Source organism: Nothobranchius furzeri, chromosome 2, assembly GCF_043380555.1.
Source record: "Nothobranchius furzeri strain GRZ-AD chromosome 2, NfurGRZ-RIMD1, whole genome shotgun sequence".
Taxonomy (NCBI): Eukaryota; Metazoa; Chordata; class Actinopteri; order Cyprinodontiformes; family Nothobranchiidae; genus Nothobranchius; species Nothobranchius furzeri.
The window spans coordinates 26,164,074-26,188,516 of NC_091742.1; the positions used below are offsets into that span (position 1 = coordinate 26,164,074).

Genomic DNA, 24,443 nt, shown 5'->3' on the forward strand with positions numbered 1-24,443 from the left:
AATACAAATAGTGGCAAATAGCTTTGGGACTTCTGATCCAACCGGGGCACTTCCTGTTTGAGTTAGATTTTTCTGCCAGAATGACAGGTGATGTTTAAACTCTTAAAGCGTTTTCACATAAAGCACAGTGTAAATTTTAGAGTTAGAAGTATTTTGGCCGTAGTCTCACTCAGACTAGCTGTTAGCTAACAGAAACTCTAATCTCTTTAAACTGAGGTCATTCAAAAATTTCTAAAAAGTCGAGATATTAACTGTTTATAATTTTCCCACATAAACCTACTTTATCTATTTTGTATGAATGTGTTACATTTATGCTTGTGAATGCATGATTTAAAGAAAAGAAACAAGATAAAAACATCATTTCCTGCAGTGTCACGATGGGGAGCCAAGAGGAGGTTAGGACCCAAAGATGCAGAAAACCAGACAACGCTTAGTGGAGCAATAACGTTAAATCCTTTTATTAATGATTAGTCCAAAAAGGCAGGGAGCCAAAATACAAAAATCAGAGTTCCAAAATACAAAACCTAGAGTCCAAAGACAAAGATACAAAATCTAGAGGGGGGAACGAGACGAAGGTGACTACATACAATTACCCAACAACAGAATGAGACGCAGACAGGGTTATATACACTGGGGCATGATGGGGGGAAGATAGGAAGGGAAGGGGAAGGGAAACTACAAAAACCTGTGGAAAAACATACTAAAGAGACTAATAAAATGAGAAGCTGAATCTATTAAAAAAAACGCAGAGGGGTGACTGGGGGAGACTGAAGGAACACAGGACCTGGGAGGGAATGTCTGGAGGGCTGAAGACCAGGGGACACATGAGGAACACAAAGAGACACATAAGGGGATCCTTAGAGGGGAATGGAGAACACAAGGAGACACATGAGGGAGACGCAGGCGCAGACCATGACATGCAGAGCTCATAAGGAAAACTGAAGAAATTAAAAAAAGAAAATAAAAGAAGGGAATTTTTACCTCAATATTTAACATTAAAGTCAGGAATTATGTTGAGGCAAAGAAGAAAAACACTCAGTCCTTTCCTCAGGTTCTGTATGCTTTAAATATTTCAGAATTTTGTCATATTCAAACTAAAGAGGTCATTAGTTCTGCTGACTGTGACCCATTTATTTTAGGACCAGGACCTTGAAACAGAATCATTCTGACACCAGATTAACTGACTTGGTCACTCGTTTCTCTCCAGATGAACTTTTCTACTTCTGTTGGAAGGCTCTCTGTAATTTGTGCTTTCCTCGGAGTGTTACAGACAGACAGGATCATTATTTCAAACAGATTCTCTGTGTCTCACTGGGGGTGGGTGCATGATGGAAGGTGGAGCTTAGCTTATTCATATTCCAGTCAGGTTTGTGTCACCTCACAGCTGATCTCTTCACCACAAATAATTGCTCTTCTCCTCCTCCTCCTCCTCCCTCCACATGCTCTTCAATTTCTTACAATTAATATAATGATAATTACTGGTTTTCAGCTCAAAGCCTCAATGATGTGCTCTTTTTTCATACATGCCCCCCCCCCCACACACACACACACACAATTGCTAATATATGCAATACATAAACCAAAATGTAAACTTATAGACAGTAAGATGCTCAGATGTTTAAGAACTTTATTCCATAAAATTCCACAAATGCATTTGATCACTAAGGCACGAGCTGTGGACCAGGACTGAAATAGAAACAAAAATGAGGATATTTTATCTGTCAGAAAAAAAGCAGGGAACAACCCTGTGGGCCTCAGATTGTGTGCACGCAGAAAAACATCACACACACATTCTTGTTTTTGCCCCTTGTGAGGCCCGCCGGTTTTTCTATGCTTTATGGGATCCACCCTTTCCAGTGCGCGCGCGCGCGCGCATACACACACACACACACACACACACACACACACACACACACAGACAGACACACACACACACACACACACACACACACACACACACACACACACACACACACACACACGAGAAAAACAAAAAACAAACTGCTTTATGTCACATGCATTCAGGCCCTCTTCTACAATGTTTCACTCACAGTACAAGTGTTCCTCTAAGGATGTTTTTGGAATCTATTTTTTTAACATTCTTGTTCCAAAACATCAAACCCATTCTGACATGTGCAATAAAACCAAAGTTTCTGATGGCTTTCTAGTTATGTTCTTGGTGACAGGGAGTGTGTAAAACTCAACAGTCTATAAAAAACAAAAAACAAAAAAAAAAAAAAAAAAAAAAAAACGTGTCATCAGCGTAGAGTGAAACTCTTCCACATTAGTACTGTAGATAGTGAAGAATGGGGGCCTAAAGCAGAGTCCTGAGGCACACCTGCATCCTGCTGTACCATCTAACACTGGTTTGATGACAAAACTAAAATAATTCTCAAACACAACTGAAGAATAATAATATAGGATACCAGTTATATTCCCACATCCCCCCATTAAATAATGTATTTATTATATTTACAATATTTATAATAGCAGATAAATTGTATTGAATTTTAAATTAAGCATTACACAATAAAAATGGTGTTAATTCTGAAATTTCAAGATGTGACAGAACTAAAGCATCTACATTTATATTCTAATGTGACTCAGACCAGTAAATTGGTAACCCATCTGTTCTTATGCAATCCTAGTCATTTCTGGACAGGTGCTTATAGTGATATGCTCTCAAACCGCCCTCGGGTCTTGAACACATCATACATTTGTCATTGTTCACAAGCTGTTTAATCCTGTCTGAGTTCTGCTGAGTCACTCTGAGCTGCGGACAGGTCACCTAATTAATAAAACCCTTTAGCCATGTTTTCCCACTTTTGGAGGGAAGCTGTGAATTGTAAGATCTTCACGGAGGTTTCACCCCCACCTCCCTGACATTACAGAGGAAAAACACAAACACAGCAGCGCTGCTCTTAACCCGTGTGTTTTTATGCCATCTGACAGCATCCAAGTCTGCGGTTATTGCTTTAAATGCCATGAAAAGGACGATTGTTGTTATCTGTAGAATGTTAAGAATCATACTGACTGCTCTCCTGCTGCAGGACTCAAACAGCATCATCAACACGGTTAGCACACTTTTTGGCTTTTTTAATTACTTCTTGTTTTTGTTCTTTAAAACCAGCCATGAAGAAGGTAAAAAACACACACCTCTGTGTGATTTTGGTGATTGTGGAACATTCAAATTACAGTGAAGCAGCATTCATTCAGTAATAAAACTTTGGAGCCTCAAGAGTCCAACTAGACTGCTGAGTCTCCTCTTTTAAAAATCCTTGTTTTTATTTTTGACCTTTAACTTACATCTGAAAGCAAAAATCATGAAAACGTTGCAGGTATGAAAAACGTCACTTTGTAGAAATCAGGACAATAGCAGCTAGTTTTAGCATGAACAAGTGAAATGAGGAATTTCTACAGTTGTAAAATAACTTAATTTTCATTATGAATCATGTAGACATTATTTTATAACTCATAAATAACCAGGACACATACCTGTTTCAATGACTGAATTACTTATTCTCTGTGTCACACCTGAATCGATTCAGACATATAGGCCGGTAAATAGGACTTGAAGTGATGACCTGCTGAACAAGTAAATCATCCATAAAAAACAAACTATGCAACTTTTTCATATTTGAAAATCATTTTCTTGAGCCTGTATCTGCTAAAAGGACCCTTTACAAGGTTATTATTTATTCTAATTTAATTTCTCGTTCGACATGATATTTTATTACTTGCCTTGCATATTTTATATGACTATATTTTAGCACTGTTTCATTATTTAATTATATTATTTTACTGTCCATACGATTTTATTTATTATTTATGTTCTTACTTTTGTCATTTATATCAGCTCTTTTATTTTTATATTTTAACTCATTTTAATCCAGTGTTTTCTCTGTAGGGGCCCTCTGCCCCAGGGGAAGAGGTCGACTGTTGCTTCCTGGGCGCTCTACAGGTAGTGTTTGAGTGGAGGTGGGGGTCTGTGCTCTCCCTCCTCTGAGCGCTCTGGCTCAAGCCCTTTTCAGACAGATATTCTGGAACATTTGTGGACAATTCAATCCGGTTTTTAACCGGAACTGTGTTTTCAGACACACCACTTTTGTACCGGAACTTGTCCTTTCGGCTGCGTTCACACAGCAGGGAAAAGTTCCAGATGTCTGACGGCGGCGGGGGTGGTGGTGGGGGAGAGAGAATCGGACTCATGTTAAGAAGAAGAAGAAGAAGAAAATATCATTTCTATAGCGCCTCTCAAGATAAAAATCACGAGGCGCTTAAGCATAATTCTGCGCACACGAAGATGCTTAAGAGACCTGGATGATGAAGCTCAATGGTTAAAGGAATCACTGAAGCGGTGTGAAGCGCTCCGTCGCGCGTCTAGGCGGTACCGTAGGAGGCGAGCTGCCATGGTTCGCCGCATGCTACAGCAGCGGGCTATCTAGGTGCGCACAGCGTCCCCCGATCCCCTCCTCCTCCCCCTCCCCCTTGTCCGGAACTTTACCTCACCAGTCTGAATCAGCCACCCTGTCCGTAACAAGTCCGGACCTGTTACTAGGGGCTTCGTCCGGATAAATTCCGGAACACGTTATCTGGATGTTTGTATTCAGGCACAAAGGTCTTACGGACAGAGTCCGGAATATTTCCGTTTTTCATGGCCTGTCTGAAGGGGGCTTCAGTTGCTGTGGAAGACCTGATGCTGCCGGGGCAGACGGCTCCTCTGATGGCGTTTCCTTGCCTTACCTTACTTGGCTCATCTGGACTCAGCTGAATATAAATTTTTACTTATGTGATTGTGTGTGTGTTTGTGTGTGTGTATGTTAATGCTTTTAAACTGCTATGGTAATTTGGGGTAATTTTAATTCTGTAAAGCCCTTTTGAGTCACACTTTGCTTGGAAAGCGCTTTCTAAATAAAATCAGATTGATTGTATGATTGATTGATTGATTGATTGATTGAATGAACAAAATGTCACTCAGACCCCCACTGCCCCCTGTGGCCAGAATACCACATTTGCAACTTCAGACTGGTGGGCTACTTTGTTGGGACTGACATATCTATTGCTGCAGTCTGGTTCCAGCACGTTTCTTGCATGTTTTAAATCAGGAACACAGCTGATTTGTTTAATTTAGTGATGACCCCTCCTGTAGACACCAAGGAAGGCTGGGGAGACATTTCAGCTGTTAGATTAAGGTGTTAAAACATGAACGCACAGTGAGGATATGTTTAATTTTCGTTTTAACCACAGATATTATTAACGGACACTAGAAGCAACACTAAAAGCAACCAAACTGCCAAGTGTGTCTTTAAATCAAGTGTGTTTGAGCAGGGAGAAAGCTAAAACATGCTGGATAAAGGATCTCAGAGTTTGTCTGGACCATCAGGACCTGATCTCACCCCACCAAGGGTCCACTGAAAGTCAGATGAAGCTTCTTGAATCCCTGAAGCTTTTCCAGCCATTTGTGTTGACAATAATTAACTCATGGACAGTGACAAATCCTCAGTGGCACTTCCTGCTGGTCAGCAAGAGTACCGACCAAATAATATTAATCTTTTTTTGATTTTTAAACAATGGAGGAACTAATCTGCTTCATACCTTTCCAGTAAGTTTGTAAAGAGGGACAATGTGTAGTTTTTACCATTAATATCTGGAAAGATCCATCAAAATGTTCAAAAGGAATTAAACGTTGCCCAGTTGTTGAAAAATATTGGCAGCTTTGTAACATATAACCATAAAAATTGGGTCTAAAATACAGAAGAGCGGGTCTGAGTCTCTGGCCAATGCCATAAGGCATGTTTCCTTCTACAGGAGCCTGTGAGGAAAAAATGCATTTACTGATTTGTAAAAAATGGTTACAAAACGTTCACCATAAATCTTGTTGTTTTACACATTTACCTCTTCACTTGTTGCCAGTGATGAAAGAGTCTGAAGTGCTCGTCATTTTACTCGAGGTTGCACTCCCAGGGATCTTTGACCGTTGGTGAGGTCTTAAAACTAAAATGCAGCTTGCTTGCAATTATTTAGGTATGTACCGTCCTCTATCACCAGGTAAAATACACACCGTCACTAAAACGGGTCACGGGTTTAAAAGGTGAGACATGTTTAGCCACACGTCCCAGTCTTGTCCTCAGCTCTGTGGACGGAGACAAACAGAGAGAGGACATCAGGTGATGGGGTGTTGGTCTGGGGGGCTGCCATAGAAAGGTTTTAGTGAGCAGATGTCATTTCCCACATTCTAGTGCTTTTACACAGGTTGTTTAATTATATTTAAATGATTGTTTTAAATTAACAACTTAAAAATTGAGCTTTAAAAACTAAACAAATAAGACAAATAAATAACATGAAATAATATTTTTGGCCTGGTTTGTTATTTAGTTTGAACCCATTGGTTTAATTTCATAAACGTTATCGTCGTCGTCTTCCTCCACTTATCCGGGTCCGGGTCGCGGGGGCAGCATCCCAACTAAGGAGCTCCAGACCGTCCTCTCCCCAGCCACCTCCACCAGCTCCTCCAGCAGGACCCCAAGGCGTTCCCGGACCAGATTGGAGATGTAACCTCTCCAACGTGTCCTGGGTCGACCCGGAGGCCTCCTGCCAGCAGGACATGCCCGAAACACCTCCCCAGGGAGGCGTCCAGGAGGCATCCTGACCAGATGCCCAAACCACCTTAACTGACTCCTTCAGATCCGGAGGAGCAGCGGTTCTACTCCGAGTCCCTCCCGAATGTCCGAGCTCCTCACCCTATCTCTAAGGATGAGCCCGCCCACCCTACGGAGGAAACTCATAACATATTTGTGTCTATTTCAATCTCACCAACACACGCGTGGGTGTGAAACAGGCAGATTTTAAATTGAGCTAAATCCAAACCCCAAAACGAGGCTTGGACCATCTGGCTGTGATGTATATGGTAAAATAGAGCATTAAAAAAAGTCACTGCATTGATACCAGCAACACAATCAGCTTTGCAGTGAGCGACACTGAGCACAACGCAGCAGGCATACACCCAGTAGGCAGACAAGATGTCGCTGTTTTAGTATCTCATATTGTTTTATTGTTCAAACATGGCAGAACAAGATACACAAACACACACGGTACAAAGATCACAGCCACGCCGCTCAACATACATGTGGACACATGGAAAGACAAACAACAGAGGCTTATTTGGACTGTCGTTTGCACACGCAGACTAAGTGTTTTGATTTATGCAGACAGGAGTGAACACACACACACAAACACACACAAACACACACACACACACACACACACACAGGAGTGTTCTGAGAGGCATGAACAGGCCAGCAGTATTAAAGGGGATTTTTCATGGAGATTAAGGATCTGGTGACAATAAAACATCAAAAGTCTTCAAAGTCCACCTTAAGTCAGAATCCACTGCTGTTTCAATCAGCCACAGTGACAGCGCTTTAGTGAAAAAGATCAAAGAAATACTCCTTAAATCAGACGTGAGGCATGTTCTGCTTGATGGCGGACATGTTTTAAACAATTTACTTAATCTCAAGACCTGAGCCACAGGTTGACATTTTGGAGACTGTGGCAAATCCCAGTATGTCCTTCCGTGCTTCGTCACAAAAAAACAAGAATCACACACGTGTTAAAGTGACAGGCCACTTTCAGAACAAGTGATCTGATTTAACAGCATCTATTTGGAAGTCTGAGATCAAAACATTTAAAAAATTCATTTAAATTGTTGTGCTTCTAAGATTTTCACAAGCAAAAACTGTTTCCTCTGGTTTTAAAAATCAAATAATTTCCCCACATTAAATCATACTTTACTGACAAAATTGGTTCAGCTTTAACAGAAAAGCAAACAAACAGGTAAAAATAATAAAATTATCACTGTTTTGCCTATATGAACAAATTCAGTCATGAACCTCACCTTCAAGAGGCTTATGTTTTTTCATACTTGTAAGAAAGCTGTAGAGTCACGAACAGCAAAAAGAAAAACTTTAGGTTCGATCTGGGTTTTTAATTTTACGGAAGAGGATTAGGGCCACAGAAAAAAAGAAAAGAAAAGAGAATTCTGACTTTAAAAAAATTCTCGAATTCTGACTTTTTTTTTTTCTCAGGATCACAAGAATTATGAGATCAAAGTCAGAATTCACTTTCTTTTCTTTTCAGTGGCCCTAATCCTCTTCCATACATTTTAGTGCAGCAAACGTCTGAATTTACCTCCCAAGCTTCAACTATTTCTACAGTACTATAGAACAAAACTTCTTTGATCAGTTACAAAAAAAAAAATACTCTCAAATAAATCTAAAATGTAAATGACAGATAACATGATCTGGTCTTCAAAATTCATTTCACTGCAAAAACATAACAAAGAACCTTAAAAGGTGATTCAAGAGACAGGAAGGTGTCGCTTTTGGCACTGATTACATTACAATTGGCGACCTATTGTGTAACTATGTTTGCTAACGGATCCCTGTCAACTTGAGTTAGGTTAGTGTTTTCAACACAGCTAAATAATTCTTAAGCTAAAGTCCAGTTCAGGTTTAAAAGCTGGTATCACTTAGATTGCTGGGATTTTAATGCTGACTCGTGATTGTCTTACAGGGCTGAACTTAGATGATGCAACACTTAACGCCCAGCTGAGGGAGGTATCTGATATGGGTGATGAATGGCTGGAAGTTTAAGACAACTGACTAACAAAAACCAACATCCTGAACCACGTTTCACTCCAAATTTGAAAGAATCGGTCCACCTCAGGCCTTGAATATATCAGTGATGATGGTACGCATCATTTCAGAAAACAAAAACATTAAATGCTTTCCTCACCTGACACTCTTTAAGGATTTCATTGACTCTGTTTCAAATGCAGGTGATGTTAAACTAACATTTCTATAAAATAGAATCTTAATTCAGAAAGGGCAGTAAAACCTGTTGTATTGTTGGTGTTAGATGTTGGACAGCAGTCAGCGGCCTGGTGTTGGACTAAAGCTACATTGTCCATTTGACTGTGTGCAGTGAGCTCAGGTGGAACAATCGCCAGCCTGAAGAGGTTTGGTATTGGTTTGGTGTAGCAGGGTTAACTGGTGAGCATGTGTGCCCACCGGTTGGCTGGTTCGGGCTCTGAGCGCAGGTCTTACTGACTTCTCTCTTGGCCCGCCACGCCTGGCGAATGCTTTCTGGGTTTTTCCAGTCTGTGTTGTCTCCATCTGAGGATGTCACTTCCTGTTGTCTGTGGACGAGTTAGCTGTAGTGTCCGTCTTTGTAGGAGTTTCCTCGGTGCTCCCAGGTGGCTGAACTGCTGCCACATTAGGTCCGCCTCCGTTTTGAAGGGTTTCCTGTTTATATTGTTGCAAGGCACGATTGACAGCATCCTCAACCAATCGCTTGCTGACCCTCAGGAGCTCCGCCTCGTCCGGCTCAGAACGACGACGCCCACCTGAACAAAATAAATCAAAGCACAAGTGTCGATATAATTCTTGACAAAAAAACAAAGTAAGTTAGACACTTATACTTTTTATCATTTAAGTAAATTTAAATATGATAACAACTAAAATGTTATATTTTGTCCTTACATAATCAGCTGCCACAAGACATAGATCAGCAGTGCAGTCAAAATTTAACAACCCAATAGACAAAGTTAACCTCCTGAAAACTAAAGATTGCAACCATTTAATGGGACCTAACTGGAAATGTGCAAAAACTAACAAAATTAACTAAAGACATGGTTGTCATTAGTATACAAATAGTGCACTGAAAAGGAAGTAAAATTATCCATTGAGTTGAATGTGTCACACTTTTAAATGACCATTTAACATCATGATGAAAGGAAATCTACAATTGGTTAAGCCCAATACAAAATAAAGCACTTAAACTGTAGAAGAAACCAGAAATGTTGTGCGAGGGCCAGACTATTAGAACATTAAAAGGTGAAATATGTAGGGATGAAATAAGTATGACATCCTGTGGTCAAAATGTGGTACTGCAGTCCATTCTTATAAACAGAAAGTTACTATCTCACTCTAGTTTTGTGTTGTAAAGTGATGAAGGAGCTATTCCACCGAAGGTTATTTATCCTCTCTCCTCAGATGTCTCTGACACAGAACTAATCTGCATGAGATATTGCTCAAGGTCTCATGCATTTGTTTCTAAAGCTGTTTCCCTTCCAGCTCAAGAGAAGAATGAAGACAAAGAACTATTTATTTTAATAATCAGAAGAACTCTATTTTTAATAAAGCTAATCAAACAATGTGTTAGTCCAATAATAAATGTGAACCAATCTGTGAAATGACAATGTTTATGATTGGTAGATTTTAATAAGTAATATAACGTTAAACATTTCCACTAGAGACTGATCGCACGTAATGCTTAAAAGTCACATGACACATTGCTTTTACTGATCCAAATCAGAACCTTCCAGATCTGACGGAGGCGTGGTTTTGGTGGTGCTTGGTAAAGCTGTCCCTTTTTGATTCGACCGTAAATCAAAGCATCCAAATTATAAAACTATACCCACATCAGCTTAAACTAGAGTTCAAAGCTTTTGAGAGAAGTTGTCGGAGTGGCCAATCCGTAACTTTCCTCTTCAGCCGAAAGAACCTAACGACAAGCTGGATAAAATCTGTTGCTGTTCCACCTGCTGCAACGGTTCCTTTCACAATAAAAACTGAACCATCACAACCCCTTTTTGGGTCTTGCTAGATGCCAATAAAACTGTCGTGACCCGGAAGTATCTCAAGACTGGTCTGGTCGGCAACCGCTGCTTTTCCTAACCAGAGAAGGTCAAGCTGGACCTCGACATTCCTGATCTAATGGGGACTTCTGCAAAGGGTATGTAGGCTGGCAGAATGGCGTCTCAATGTGTGTTATAAATCTCCAAATCAAAAGTTTAGCGCGAAGACATCATCTTCACTCCCATCAGAACTAATCTTTTCTCCGGATTTGCTGGTTTTGAACAACATTCCACACTAGACCATTCTCCGTCTCACTTCACCTTAGTTACACCATACATCTAGTGTTTAAAGTTAGTCTAGTTTTAATTTGTTTAGTAATAAGTCTTTAAACTTTTAAAACTTGACTCTCTTTCTTTTGTCTCTGAGTTAATATGAAGTAGTTACATAATCCCTGCAATAAAAAGTTCCAATCTTCTGGTTTAAATTATCCAAAATTACCCAAAGGTCCATAAGATTGATTTCATTGTTTCTATGGAATCTCCCATTGTATGGTTCATTAAATAATATGTACATTTAATCGTTACAGTGTGTATCATGGCTGCTGCCAGTTACAGACCACCACTAGAAGATTTTAGATGAAAAACCAAGAAGAGTCACACAAAGTAAGTTGATAATCCTATAAATACATTGCTGTTAGCACTCCTGAGTGCTTTACAGTAATGAGTCATTAATACACTTATTACGGTAGTTTGCCTCCAACATGAGGGGGTTGCAGTTGTTAGCCGGTTGCGGTTAGTTTGCTTCTATAGTTCTGAATGACTCATTAAAGGCAGTAATGTGCCACGACTGATTCAATACTCACTTAACTCATACATTTCACCGTAACATCAAGCTGTTGGTAAGTGAAAAAGTAGCTGGAAATATTTTTAGAGCACACAGTTTGCTTCTGTTTCACTGTTTGCAATTTTAGCTCAACGTTAGCCTCTAGCCTTCTTCACCCAATATTAGAGTACAAGAAAAGGATGCCGTGGCTTCTTAGTAGGGATGGAGAGATTTTACTGATCTGGACTGATAGTTTGTTCATGACATTAGCGATGCAAATGCACAGGTAGCTTCAGTGGACATTGGCTACAACTGATGGCTAAACTGCAAAATATCTTTGCTTGTATGTCTATCGTTGATAAAAATCATGGTTGCATTGATTACTTCATAGTTTGCCTGCTATGTCCTCATTTTTCCGAGGTGGACTGAACGCACCATAAGTGTCTTTCGGCGTTTTCAGCAGTGGTGCGCAGCGGCAGTTAGAAAAACAAACCATCATCGGACAAATTGACCAAGGAGCTTTCTCTGACTTTCCAAAATAAAATAAACTTCTTAAAAACCACAAACTGCAGACTGTTGACAATTCGAACACGGTCTCTGATGTTTGTAGATCTCTGCAGAAAAGCACTCTTATTGATCTGTGCACCAGAAGCTTTAAGAGAGGTAATTTAATATAATTACTTATTACTGTAACATTTGTGCAGAACTAAAACACCATACAGAATGGCAAGTTGCCTTTAACAGTGGTTTATTAGAGAAGTCCAACAAACAGCTCCAGCATTCACTTTCCATTAAAAGGAACAGTAATATTAGGCTTCAACAAGGTCTCACAATAGCCCCAAATAGATCAGAACAATATTAGAAATATTTTCTGGCATTTTCTGATGTTTACAGTGTTTCATAATAATTTATAATAATTATATGATGACCTCCAATATTTATGTGATTCTGCTGGTGACTTTGTTGTGCTGCGGTGCTAGACAGAGTGACTGTCTAAACCTCATGGTTGAAAATTAGTTGCATTTCCTAGAAAATCACATTGATGGTTCTGCCATTAGACTGTTTTGTGATTATTTCATTGTAAAAATCTTAAACTCAATCAGCTATGGTCAGATATGAACTACACTAACACTCCGGCCTTCAGTTGGATGGGGTTCTTTGCTTGAGAGGCATTAATGATGTAGTTTAACTACGATGCATCTTGTTGCTGTGCTACTGTGCTGTGTAATAATCCATTTTGGAACATCTTAACATTCTGGATCTATCCTAGAATAAGATTGTCTGAGGATTTAGAGGAAAAAACTCTGAGTTGTTCAATATTTTGAGAAGAACTGTGCCACTGCTAAACAGTCAATCAAAGCTTAATCAATGATTCCTCTTTTCACTGCATCCGTTTTAGACTTTTAAGGCAGCAGATGGATACCATGGTACGCTTGGGCAAATAGATGCTAATCTAGTTAGATTTACTAATTGAATGAGGAAGCAAGCTGTCAGATTAGAGAAAACACTACAGGAAACGTCACAAGACTCGAGTGGAAAGAGATGGAAAGAACGACTGAAAACTGTTAGGCTGCATTTTTAAAAGGACTTAAGAGAGGCAGCCAAAGATGACTAGGACGCCATGTAGTTACGTAACCACCACAATGGCACAAATAACAGAGAAAAGCTCTCAGAGATGAATACTCAACCCAGAGCTGGACTCACAAACTGCAAAAGATTTCCAGGAAGATTTTCAAGAGTTTTGCAGAATTTTGTTCGTTTACGCGCACCGCCATGTTGTATTTTGAGAGCCAGAGCTGAACGTCCCACCTACAACAGCCATGGTGATTTTTAACTAGGGGCATTTGATGTCTACTTCTTATTAAATTTTTTTTTTACCAATTTCCAGTACAGTCTTAATTACTGATATAAACCGATACCAACATGCAGACTGCACCCTTATAAAAGAAAAACAAACTCTTAGATAACTGACATCAAATACCTCCTATCGTGCAACTTAAACTTTAAACATAAAATATTACAACTTCAGTTTCTAAAACTCAACCTCAAATCTGTCATATTTTGACATTTTGAGTGAGAGGAGAGTTTGATGTATAACACTTAGTAAAACAAGATACTGCATCATCTATGATATTACGTTTGCCAATACCTGCCGATAATATCAGATGTCCATATTTTCAACCACTAAAAAAAATATCGAATACTTGAACGTTAGGGTTTTAAATGTATTTTACTGTTTTAAATTTTCCTTTTTAAGTAATCATGTTGTAAAAGTAAGCCTCAGGGCTGTTTCTTTTCTTTCCTTTCAGTCAAGCTCTAGTATGCTGTGGGGATTGGTGGAATAATCTGCCTGGCAACAGGAAAACAGTCCTAGTTTCTGAGTGACTCAGCAGTTTAGGGCTGTCAGCCATAAATTAAGACTTCCTTTTTGGAATGTCCCGCCTTAGCCTAGCAGCAACACTGTTATTGGCTAAGTGTAGACAGTGATGGATTGTTCTTTGTTCATTTTTCCCTGTGGTTCTATAAAAACGCTGTAGTGGGGGAGAGAGACCAGAGTAGATCGGACGAGGGCCTGTGCAGGCTCTCGGCCGGTTGCTCTCCGCTGCATCCAGCGTATAAAACCTTAATGATCTTTTCTCCTGTGTGGTTTATTTTAGGGAAAAATAAATACCCAACATTGAACATAAAGCTGCAAGATATGAACTGACTTTAGTTTTAAGTTTCCATATTTACTGGACTATTTAAGCTCATGATGCATTGAAACCCAGTCAAACTGTAATTGTACCAAAAAAAAAATTATTTTTGTATTCTTAATGTAAATTAATATTCTTGTAAGTCTGAGAAAGCTTTGCCTTCAGGCTCAGCTCTCTCTTTACCATGACAGACTGGTACAACACCTGCATCACTGCAGATGCAGCACCAATCTTCCTGTTGACTTCACGTTCCATCTTTCTCTCACTCGTGAACATGACCCCAAGATACTACTCCTTGGGGCAGGACCTCATCACTGACATGGAGAAGGCATTCTACCCTTTCCAACTTAGGATCATGGTCTTGGATTTAGAGGAGCTGATTCTCATCCCAGCTTCACACTTGGCTGCAAACTGCTCCAGTGAGCGCAGGAGATCACGTTCTGATGAAGCCAACAGGACCACATCATCCGCAAAAAGCAGACTCAATCTTTAGGCCACCAAAACAAATCCCCTCAACACCTTGGTTGCGCCTAGAAATCCTGTCCATAGAAATTATGAACAGAATTAGTGACAAAAGGCAGTCTTGGCGGAGTCCAACTCTCACCATAACAGGGACCTGACAGCCTGTATCAGAGGGCCTGGTAACCCATACTGCCGAAGTACCCTCAGTGACTTCAGCACTGGAGATTGGAGAGTCCAACCCAAAGTCCCCGGACTCTGCTTCCTCACTGGAAGATGTGCCAGTGTGATTGAGGAGGTCTTCGAAATCCTCTGCCCACTGATCCATAATTTCCTGAGGTCAGCAGCACACCATCCCCACTGTAAAAAGTATTATAGCTCACTAATTTCCCTTTCTGAGGCGCCAGATGGTGGACAAGAATTTCCTGGAAGCTCCATGCTCTCACCTCCCACGCCCGGGGTTTTGCCCCTGTGACAACCCGACAGTTGTTTATTTTCTAAATAATAAGAGTTTTTGCACCTTTTCTCATTCTGTTTTCACCTCCAGCTGGATTTTAACCCCAACAAGCAATGCGGAAAGGAAAAAATTATCATGCGCAGCCTGCAGCTGACGTCTCACTTTTCTTTTACCAAAAGTTTCAAATCAAAGCATAACTGAATAATTTACTTGACAATAATAAATGAGTACACCACGTTCACCGATCGTAGACCGGACAAGCTGCAGAAAGGGAAAGATGCGACAGTTGCAGACAGAGATGATGATAACAGAGAGGAAACAGCTGTCTCACAGCTCTTTAGAAATATTGATTTGATTATATATTTGGCAGCAAAGAGGAACAGAATCTATTAAACAACCACTGCTCTTTTTAACACTGCATGTGCTGCAGGCGAGAAAACAGGAAGGGTCAGACGGATGAAGCACTCATCAGAAGAACATGTGAGACGGACGTGAAGTCTATAATTAATGCAGAAATATAGTTAGGTAGGCAGGCTGGCTGTAAGATGGGCAGCCTGCTCTGAGCAGCGAGAGTAATAGTGCGTGTTTTTCTGACACACACATGCATGCACACACACACAGACACACACACAGATAAATTACTGCAGAAGCTCTAAAAACACACAACCGTAATCACAGAGTTATTTGATTACAAAAACCAGACAGAAGATCCTCGAGCTAACCTTCCACGCCATTAAATCCCCCTGGCCCCATCACTTTGTTTTTATCCGAGAGCATAGAGGTGCTTTATTATCCAGCGTAGGGGTGACATTTACTGAAGGGCTACATGGTGGTACAGCAAGAAGGTTGCAGGTTCAAAACCCAGGTTTCAGCCGTTCTGTATGACGTTTGCATGTATACATGGCAGAGTTGGTGCGCAGATGTAAAAAAAAAAAACCCTAGTGTGCATAACAAAGGCATCAGAACACAAAGAATTATGGCATAGGCTACTCAGTCAGTTTTCAAGTAAATAATACATTGAAAAAATGCCAAATTGTCACCAGATTCTTACTGAAATCTTTATCTTGGTAACAAGCTAGCATTCATGAGGGTTCACGTGTTTGTTTCAGCTCCAAATTTTTAAAATGGACTTTTTGCAACAAGTTACCAAGATGTTAGGCTGCAGTTAATCTTTTATTGAGTTGCATTTCCTCAGAAGCACAGCTGCTGTTGTTCTGAGCTCTTATTTGATTACCTGCCTCTCGGTCTGACTGACTCACACCTCCGACTGCCGTTTGCGGATGCATTTTCTCCCGTCAGAACTGCAATAGCCTTAATTTATCCTAAATTTACTGTCTCTTTGGTAAACCAAACACAAATTTATGTGTAAATCAACCAGGTGCTCTTAGCACTAATGATCACATCCAGTTCAGAGTCACTTCAATCAAAACGATGCTGACTTCTCCTTCGTTTCTGCACCGCTCTCACATTCAGAAACCTCTGCTTATTACTGATGGTTGGCTCTCCGCTCTATGTGACCAACAGCAATCCGCCAACAATCAAACAAATGTTTCTCCGTCCACTTGAGATCGTTCTCACGTTGCTCGACTGGAAGCCTTTGAGGTTCCACGGCATTAAATGACAATTCAGTGCAGCCATTGTTTTACTGCAGTCATAGGGAGCAGTCATAAGTTTCCTCCCCTACCAGTCGGCTCATCATGAGTCCCCAGAACAATGAAAAAATGAGTGGAAGTGAACGGGGCTAAAAAGCTATTTTCTAATCCGCTTTGCGTTGCGCCCTGAATCGCACTTATGCTGCACTTCACTTTTAATGAAGCTCAACAGCAATAAGACTGAGATCCTCCTCATTGGCACCAAGTCATCTATATCTAAGACCAGTTAATTCTCACTCAGCTTCGACTAGGGATGGGTACCTTTGACATTTGAATCGATTCGGTACTAATTCCCGGTACCTAGGAATCGATACCGGTACTTAACGGTACCAATTTTCAATACTTTTGAGTGTTTAATATTTTAATTCTCTTTCATAATTAAATACATACTTTTCTCAATATATAACAATATCTGATAAATATCACGATAAATAACATACAACTATTTGTATTTTAACATCGTCCTTGTAGTTTTATAAGCTGATAATTAAACTGAAGCAAACATCTTTACTGTGAACTAAATTTACTGTGTATCTTCATTCCTTTTACCGTCCGTTTTCATTTGATTTTTCCTACTGGGAAGTTAGAATTTCCGAGGAGAAAGCGAACGCACCATTAACTGATAACAATGGTGGCAATGGAAGCTAGAATATCAAGCTAACGTTATCTCAAACATTTTCTTTACCTACCGGAGCAGATTAAGATGAGGATGTCTCACTTAGATCGTTGTCGCTGGTTTCATCATCACCCAGTTACCCATCACATTTAGTGAAGTGGACCCAAGCTTTAGCGTGCGTTCTTTCTACCATGCTGCTCTGTTTACAACTCGCTCACAGCGACCGACGACATAACGCCCTGGTGCACGCGCAGCTAACTAGGCAAGTTCTCGTTATGAAGGACCCGTCTCGAAACGAGGCACCGTTTCAAATGACGTGAATCGGTGCTCGGTCGGAACTATGGAATTCGGTCGGTACCTTAAAAAGTACCGAATTCGGTACCCATCGCTAGCTTCGACAACACCACACTTCTCCCCACCGCCAAAGCTAAGAGCTTGGGTGTCATCTTAGACAACACCTTATCCTTCATTCCTCATAGTAACAACACAATAAAAACTGCTTATTTTCATCTCCGCAATATCAATCGACTCCGCCCCTCCCTCAGTCAGCACTCCACTGCTATTTTGGTCCACAGCCTGGTCACCAGTTGCATCGATTACTGTAACGCCCTCCTCTCCGATCTCCCTCTAAAATCACTCAACAAGCTACAGTTAGTCCAAAATTCAGCTGCTCGGATAAGACCTCCACTTTTGATCACATCACCCCTGTCCTGCAACAACTTCACTGGCTCCCTGTCAAATAATAATAATAATATAAGATACTTCGTCATGCCTTTAAAGCAATCCATAATCTCGCTCCCCCTTATCTTTCTAATCTCCTCCACATTGTCACTCCCACTCGCTCTCTCCGATCATCATCTTCACCTTCCCTGTCTGTTCCTCGCACTCGTCTCTGTACTATGGGAGCCAGAGATTTCAGCCACTCAGCTCCAAAACTCTGGAACGCTCTACCACCTGACCTCCGCAATATAAACTCCTTATTAACCTTCAAGTCTCAACTCAAAACTCACATGTTCTGCCTGGCTTACTCGTTGTAACTGTCCACCTTCCATCTACTCTTTTTAGTCTATTATCCATTGTACAGCTCCGACTCTACCCTTGGGAATTACTCTCAGCACTTATTTCTTGTTGTTTGTATTGCTTGCTGTTCCTTATATTTTGTCTTGTGCAGTGACCTTGAGAGCTTTGAAAGGCACTTGAAATAAATTGTATTATTATTATTATTATTAATAATAATAAATAATTATGTGTTTCGACCATGTCTGCCATGAACTTGATATTTTGTAGCTTGTAAAAATTTGTAATTAAAATGATTACAACTCAGATGCTGCATATATGATGTCATCACAGATTAACTTCTCCACCAGCGAAGCTGCCGCTCACCACATGGCCAGATTTAGAGTGGTTCTTTAATCCTGAAAGGATTCAAAGCTCTCTAAGCTTTAAGCCTTTTTTTTCTCTCCGTGTTAGACTTGATGATGACATCAATTTGGTGCGACGAACATTTGTAGTCTGTTACGTCTTTTCACACAAACCCAACTTTTGCTGCCTGACGGAAAATAATCACTTTCTTGCTATCAAAATATGTCTTTAAACTTCATGGACTTTATATGTGAAATCCACGGCACATGTCAATCAGGATCAGAAAATGAATTTTATCGGTTCATAGATTCTGTTTTTCATTTATTTTTGGCATGGTACGGAAGTAGATGGGCGTGGCCTATTAGGATTAGTGGGATTTTATGGTTCGTACTAACAAAGACATCAGGGCCACTCAGAAGAGGAAACTTTTGTTTTACTTTAGTCTCCCAATTTTCAGTTTAAAGTTTCGATTAGTAGCTCAAAATCAAAAACTCCAAAAATAAATAAATAAATAAATAAATAAAAAGTCTAAAGGACAAAATTAAGTTGTTGTTTTGAGATTTAGAGGGAAAAATCAAAATCTACATTAGAACTGGCAAAAATATTCACAATACCCTTTTATCTTGTGTGAATGACCTATTTGGTCCGGATCTGTTAAATCTTAAAATAACCATAACCTATAAAAATAATAATAAACTGCTTTTCTACACTTCAGATGTGTTTTCCCAGTATCTTGAGTTATATATGAATGTTGAGGCTTTTATTGTGAAGGATTTAGAAAGTTATGTGAGATAAACTTTGGATGCTTCTGCAGGAGAAACGACTGAACTCACTCACTCGCTCACTCACTCGCTCACTCGGTCGCTCACTCGGTCACTCACTCACTCACTCACTCGCTCACTCACTCGCTCACTCGGTCGCTCACTCGGTCACTCACTCACTCACTCACTCACTCACTCACTCGGTCGCTCACTCACTCACTCACTCACTCACTCACTCCATCCAACCATCCATCCCTCCCTCCCTCCCTCCCTCCCTCCCTCCATCCATCCATCCATCCATCCATCTCTCTCCAGCTCCCTCAGGGGGATTCCAAAGTGTTTCCAGGGCAAGGAAAGGGATTTTAATCAGATGCTCAAACTACCTGCTCCACTCCAAGCTCCACCCATCAGATGATAGAGCTCCTAACCTTAAATACACTTGCCCACCCTACAGAGGAAGCTCATTTCAGCCACTTGTATCCTGGATCTTATTCCACGACCCAAAGTCCTGACCGTAAAAGTGAAAACAGACAAACCAATGTTCCATCTCTTCACTGTGCACAAGCAAGACTCCCAGTCTATAAGGCGAATTCCACTTTTCTCCCAGTTAAGATGTTTTTTTGTTCTTTTCCTACCACACTGTGACTAAATGTTTATATAAAGAGTGTGAACAAATCTGAGGCTTTAAATGGCATTTCTGTGTGACAGCTTTAGATTTAAATCAACTCTCGCACAGATGACAGCACAACACGAGCACATGCTGAACTCATTACAAGTCCATCAGTTTCTAATGGCCTTGAGCACCATTTACATCCAGCCAGTGCCCGGTGAAGCAGGGACATTAAACCTAGCAACCTTAAACACTTCCTGCCCAGCTGCTCTGGCCGGAGCTCGGATCAGTTAGGGTTAACATGATTTGATAGCTGGAGGACATAAATCAAATCCTACATGCAGTAATAAGATCACACCATTATTAGAAGAAAAATTGATAATAATCATTTTGGTGATTTTTGAAAAATAAATAAATAATTCAAACCAAATGATTGAAAAAGTTATCAGGTCCTCATTGGGAATCAAGAGTTTAATTAACCTTCAAGACTGTAATCATAGACATATGGCGTGAGGACACGTACTTGAGCGCTTGGCATGGATTGTAGTTTGACTCAAATCTGCAACATAAGCACAAACATTGAATATTAAACAAGGACGAAGCAAATTAAAATAAAATAAAAAGCAGCAAGGGTTATTGGCATCTGTGTGCTAAAGTTATTTTCGTGTCTCATGTGTGCTAGAAACAGAACATTGGTGTCTCTTAGCAATAGAAGGCCCTTCTGATGCTGGATGGGAGAGATTTTAGACCTCTGGGCTACATAAAGAATAAAAGAGATGCATGTTATAAAAAATGAACAAACTGACTCATGCAAGATGGTTCAGTGTAAAAAATAGAGTGCGCGTGTAGACTTTTAGAGGCTGGTGCACGGCTTAAAGCCAGGTGATCTATATAAAATGCACGAGGCTGCACATTTTTAAAAGTGGAGTTTAACAAGTCAGAACTCCTGTGAATGTGCCTGAGCCGCGCAGCACTAGTTAAAATCTAAAAATAAGCATTGATTTTATGACATTACCATAAAACGTTGTGATTTCGGTTTGACTGGACTTAGATCGGTTTTGTGTGCATCTCTGATAAGAATTCTTGTTATGGTGAGAAAAGTAGTTTTATCTGCTTGTTTGACCTCAACCTGACAAAATGAAGGCTTTATAATGGCTGTAAAGCTGCCCTCTGTACCTGTTTCTCTCTCTCTCTCTCTCTCTCACACACACACACACACACACACACACACACACACACACACACACACACACACACACACACACACACACACACACACACACACACACACACACACACACACACACACACACACACACACACACAGTCTGAGATAAGCCTTCACACTGTGGACAATCTGAATCCACAGCAACAAGGATGACGGACACACTGAGCTCATTTGCTCATCTTATCTCTAACACACCTTTGCACAAGCTCACCACACACTCCCTACATCTTCTCCTCCACCTTTATTGGCCTCCACCTTGTCTAAACCCAACTCTATCTATACAAAAGTGTGCTTTTTAGCCAATTTTTTTTTGCTGCTGCGTTGTCATGGTTACAGAGAGGAGAACCAGGCAGACACTACAACTTTGAGCAGGAAAAATAGGTTGCACTGACTTCCATCTGTTTTACTGGCAGGTTTTGTCTCCTCCATGTCTCCAAGTATTTTCTCGTCTCACAAAGATTTGACTTCTCTAACAAAGACCTTGTATTTTTGCTTATTTGTTGTTTTTTCCAGGCCACTTTTGTTCTTATTTATAATAGGGTCATTTACACAATCCATCTCCTGCTTTTATCAAGATCAGATGATCTTTTTTTTTTGCTTTTCCTTTTTAAAAGAGAAAAAAAGGGAAAAAAAGAGAAAAAAAAAAGAAAAAAGAAAAAAAGTGAAAAAAAAGTGGAAAAAAAGAAAAAAAGGAGAAAAAAAAGATCAGATGATCTAAGGTCCTGTCCACACGTAGCCGGGGATCTGCCAAAACGTAGATATTTTTCTACGTTTTGGCCTGTCATCCACACGAAAACGGAGTTTTTTCACACGAAAACGGATCTTTTTAAAAACTCCGGCCAAAGTGAAGATCTGCGTTTTCTCCGTTTTGGGTGTCTGCGTGTGGACAGACAAAACCGGAGTTTTAAGGTCCGCAACGTCACTTTCCGCGACAAAAAATGCTGACATCACGTGTGCGACCTGTGTTTACACTAGCCGACAGCATGGATGCCCTCAGAGCTGCGCTCTGTCACTACCCGATCCATCAATCGTCCAAGCGCTTTGTGCTTGTTTGTTTTTGCAAGCGGAATTACTGCTCCTTGCGGAAGACCACAGACGAAGGACGAGGTTAAGAACGGGGGAAGTACTGCCGCCTACAGGTCTGGCATGTCCTTAACAACGTATTTATCCGGGTACGTGTGGACAGAGTTTGTTTTTCAAAACGCGGTGGTGTGAATGCAAGTTTTTGAAGGGGCGGATATTCGTTTTCAAAAAACCCCGGCTACGTGTGGACTAGGCCTAAAACTGTGGCATGCAAGGCGATTTCCACCCTTTCAAGGAATGCTACCCTTTAAATTTAGTGCATAAAAAATAGAAAATTGTGTGTCAACATGTTTTTTAAAACCAAAACCTGAAATAAACTGAAAGCTAATTCTATTCTAACCTTCTACTGTGTTGGAACTGTGATTAATTTATTATGTTTATAGATTACAGCTGAGCAGATGGTGGTTTTTCTCTGAGCTGGCTGGTATTTGAGTGTATGGTATTAGTGTAGCTATTTATGGAAGCTGGGAAAAACACGACATAAAAATTAATATTATTGATTATTATTTCATTTTCTACCATTTAACTTCATTTTAAGTGTAGCTAACAAAGCTAGAAGTGTACATCAGCCTTTCTGTCTGGTTTATGGGCACTTAAGCAAAGGTTGAAAGGTTGTCGGTATACAGCTTTGGACGTTGGGCTGTAAATTTTCATAAAAACTGTAGAGTGTGAAGAGTGAGCCTGCTCACAGTCACAGATCTGTCATCTTCCTTTGGGAAGTAGCTCAATGTGTGATTTACAAAGCAGCAAGCTTTAAATACCATTTCTTCACTCACTCATGTTGTTCTTTATCAGCTCCTTCCTTCAGATAAATAATGAAGTTCACTTCCTGGTTGAATGGAGCCCGAGCTGTCCTGAAGTCATTTTTTAAAGAGCAAGTCACTCCCAATCACCATTTTTTTTGCTGATTAACTATATAAATGAGTGTCTGATCGTGCTGTAGACAAATGTAGTCAATAATTCGGCACTTTAGTGCATCTTAGTTAAAATTTAAATATTCTGCCTAATGGGCTCGACACACGGGAGGCGACATCGCCTCTCCTCCATTCATTTTCAATGAGACATGCGCGACAAAGCGATAATCGCGGGACTCCCTCCTATCAAGCGAAACGCGAAAAACGTGCGTGTGAAATTTTGCGCTCGTGCACGTGTCGTGCACAGGCGACCCAGCGACGCGATCCCAGAAAGTTGAAACATTTTCAACTTTTCATCGCTGTCGCTCGGACGAGGACCAATCAACGGAGGTTTCATTCACTGACCAATGAGCGGACAGGATGCTCCGTACACCTCCGAGCAAACATGGAGGAGAAGTTGATTATTATTATGTTTTATAGTAAAATCAGAAGTAAGATTTCACATAACTCTAGCAGCACCTTGTGAAACATCATATCTACCACTTTATTAACTCTGAACCGCTTAAATAACCTTAATTCCCTCCAACCTGACACAGCCAAACAAAACAACGGAAGTTTCGATTTCGCCATGGAACAGAACGCGTAGAAGGCTTTGCAGATGGCCGCTGCCGCGGGTCGCCTCCCGTGTGTCAGGTAATAAAAGCGACAGCGACAAATTTCGCTGATCGCGGTCGTTTGTTGCCTCCCGTGTATTAAACTGTCAGCGATGCACCGTCGTCAGGCAAAAACTCAGCACTGCATTTGAAGTTAAATCTGTCATCGCTATTGGCTAAGAGGTACACTATGATGTTAGATGGTACATTATGATGTCACAATGTCGTGTGTGTGTGTATTTGTTAGAGGCTCCGCCCTCTTGGTCTGCTAGGCAACAGCATTTGTTGCATTTTTCAACAGGAAGTGGGAGTTGAGTAAGAATCTGGCAGGGGTGACTTGCTCTTTGATCATTTCTTAATAGCCGGAGCACTTCAAAACAGCATTCAGATCCCAAAATGCAACTCATTCTCACACCCAGCGCGTCAAAAACGAACGCTTAGTCAGCCACCCTCGCGTCAGACCCCTGACCCCAAAAGTGCCCTTTTTCGTTAGCCAGACTAAATAAATGTATTATTTAGTCTGGCAACGCTCCATTGACGGCTCTCGGTTCTGGGG

The 24,443-nt window shown here is 40.6% G+C and overlaps 1 protein-coding gene across 1 annotated transcript in view; it reads right to left on the reverse strand.

Annotated features, from left to right (window-relative positions):
* Window positions 1-7,022: 7,022 nt before the first annotated feature.
* The window catches only part of LOC107378011 (A-kinase anchor protein 7), a gene marked incomplete in the record, with an annotated part of 65,764 nt that continues 48,343 nt past the window's right edge, over window positions 7,023-24,443 (reverse strand). Inside the window, 2 exon segments of the mRNA XM_070545346.1 lie at window positions 7,023-9,403; window positions 20,593-20,628. Coding sequence (XP_070401447.1) covers window positions 9,183-9,403; window positions 20,593-20,628 — 257 coding nt within the window.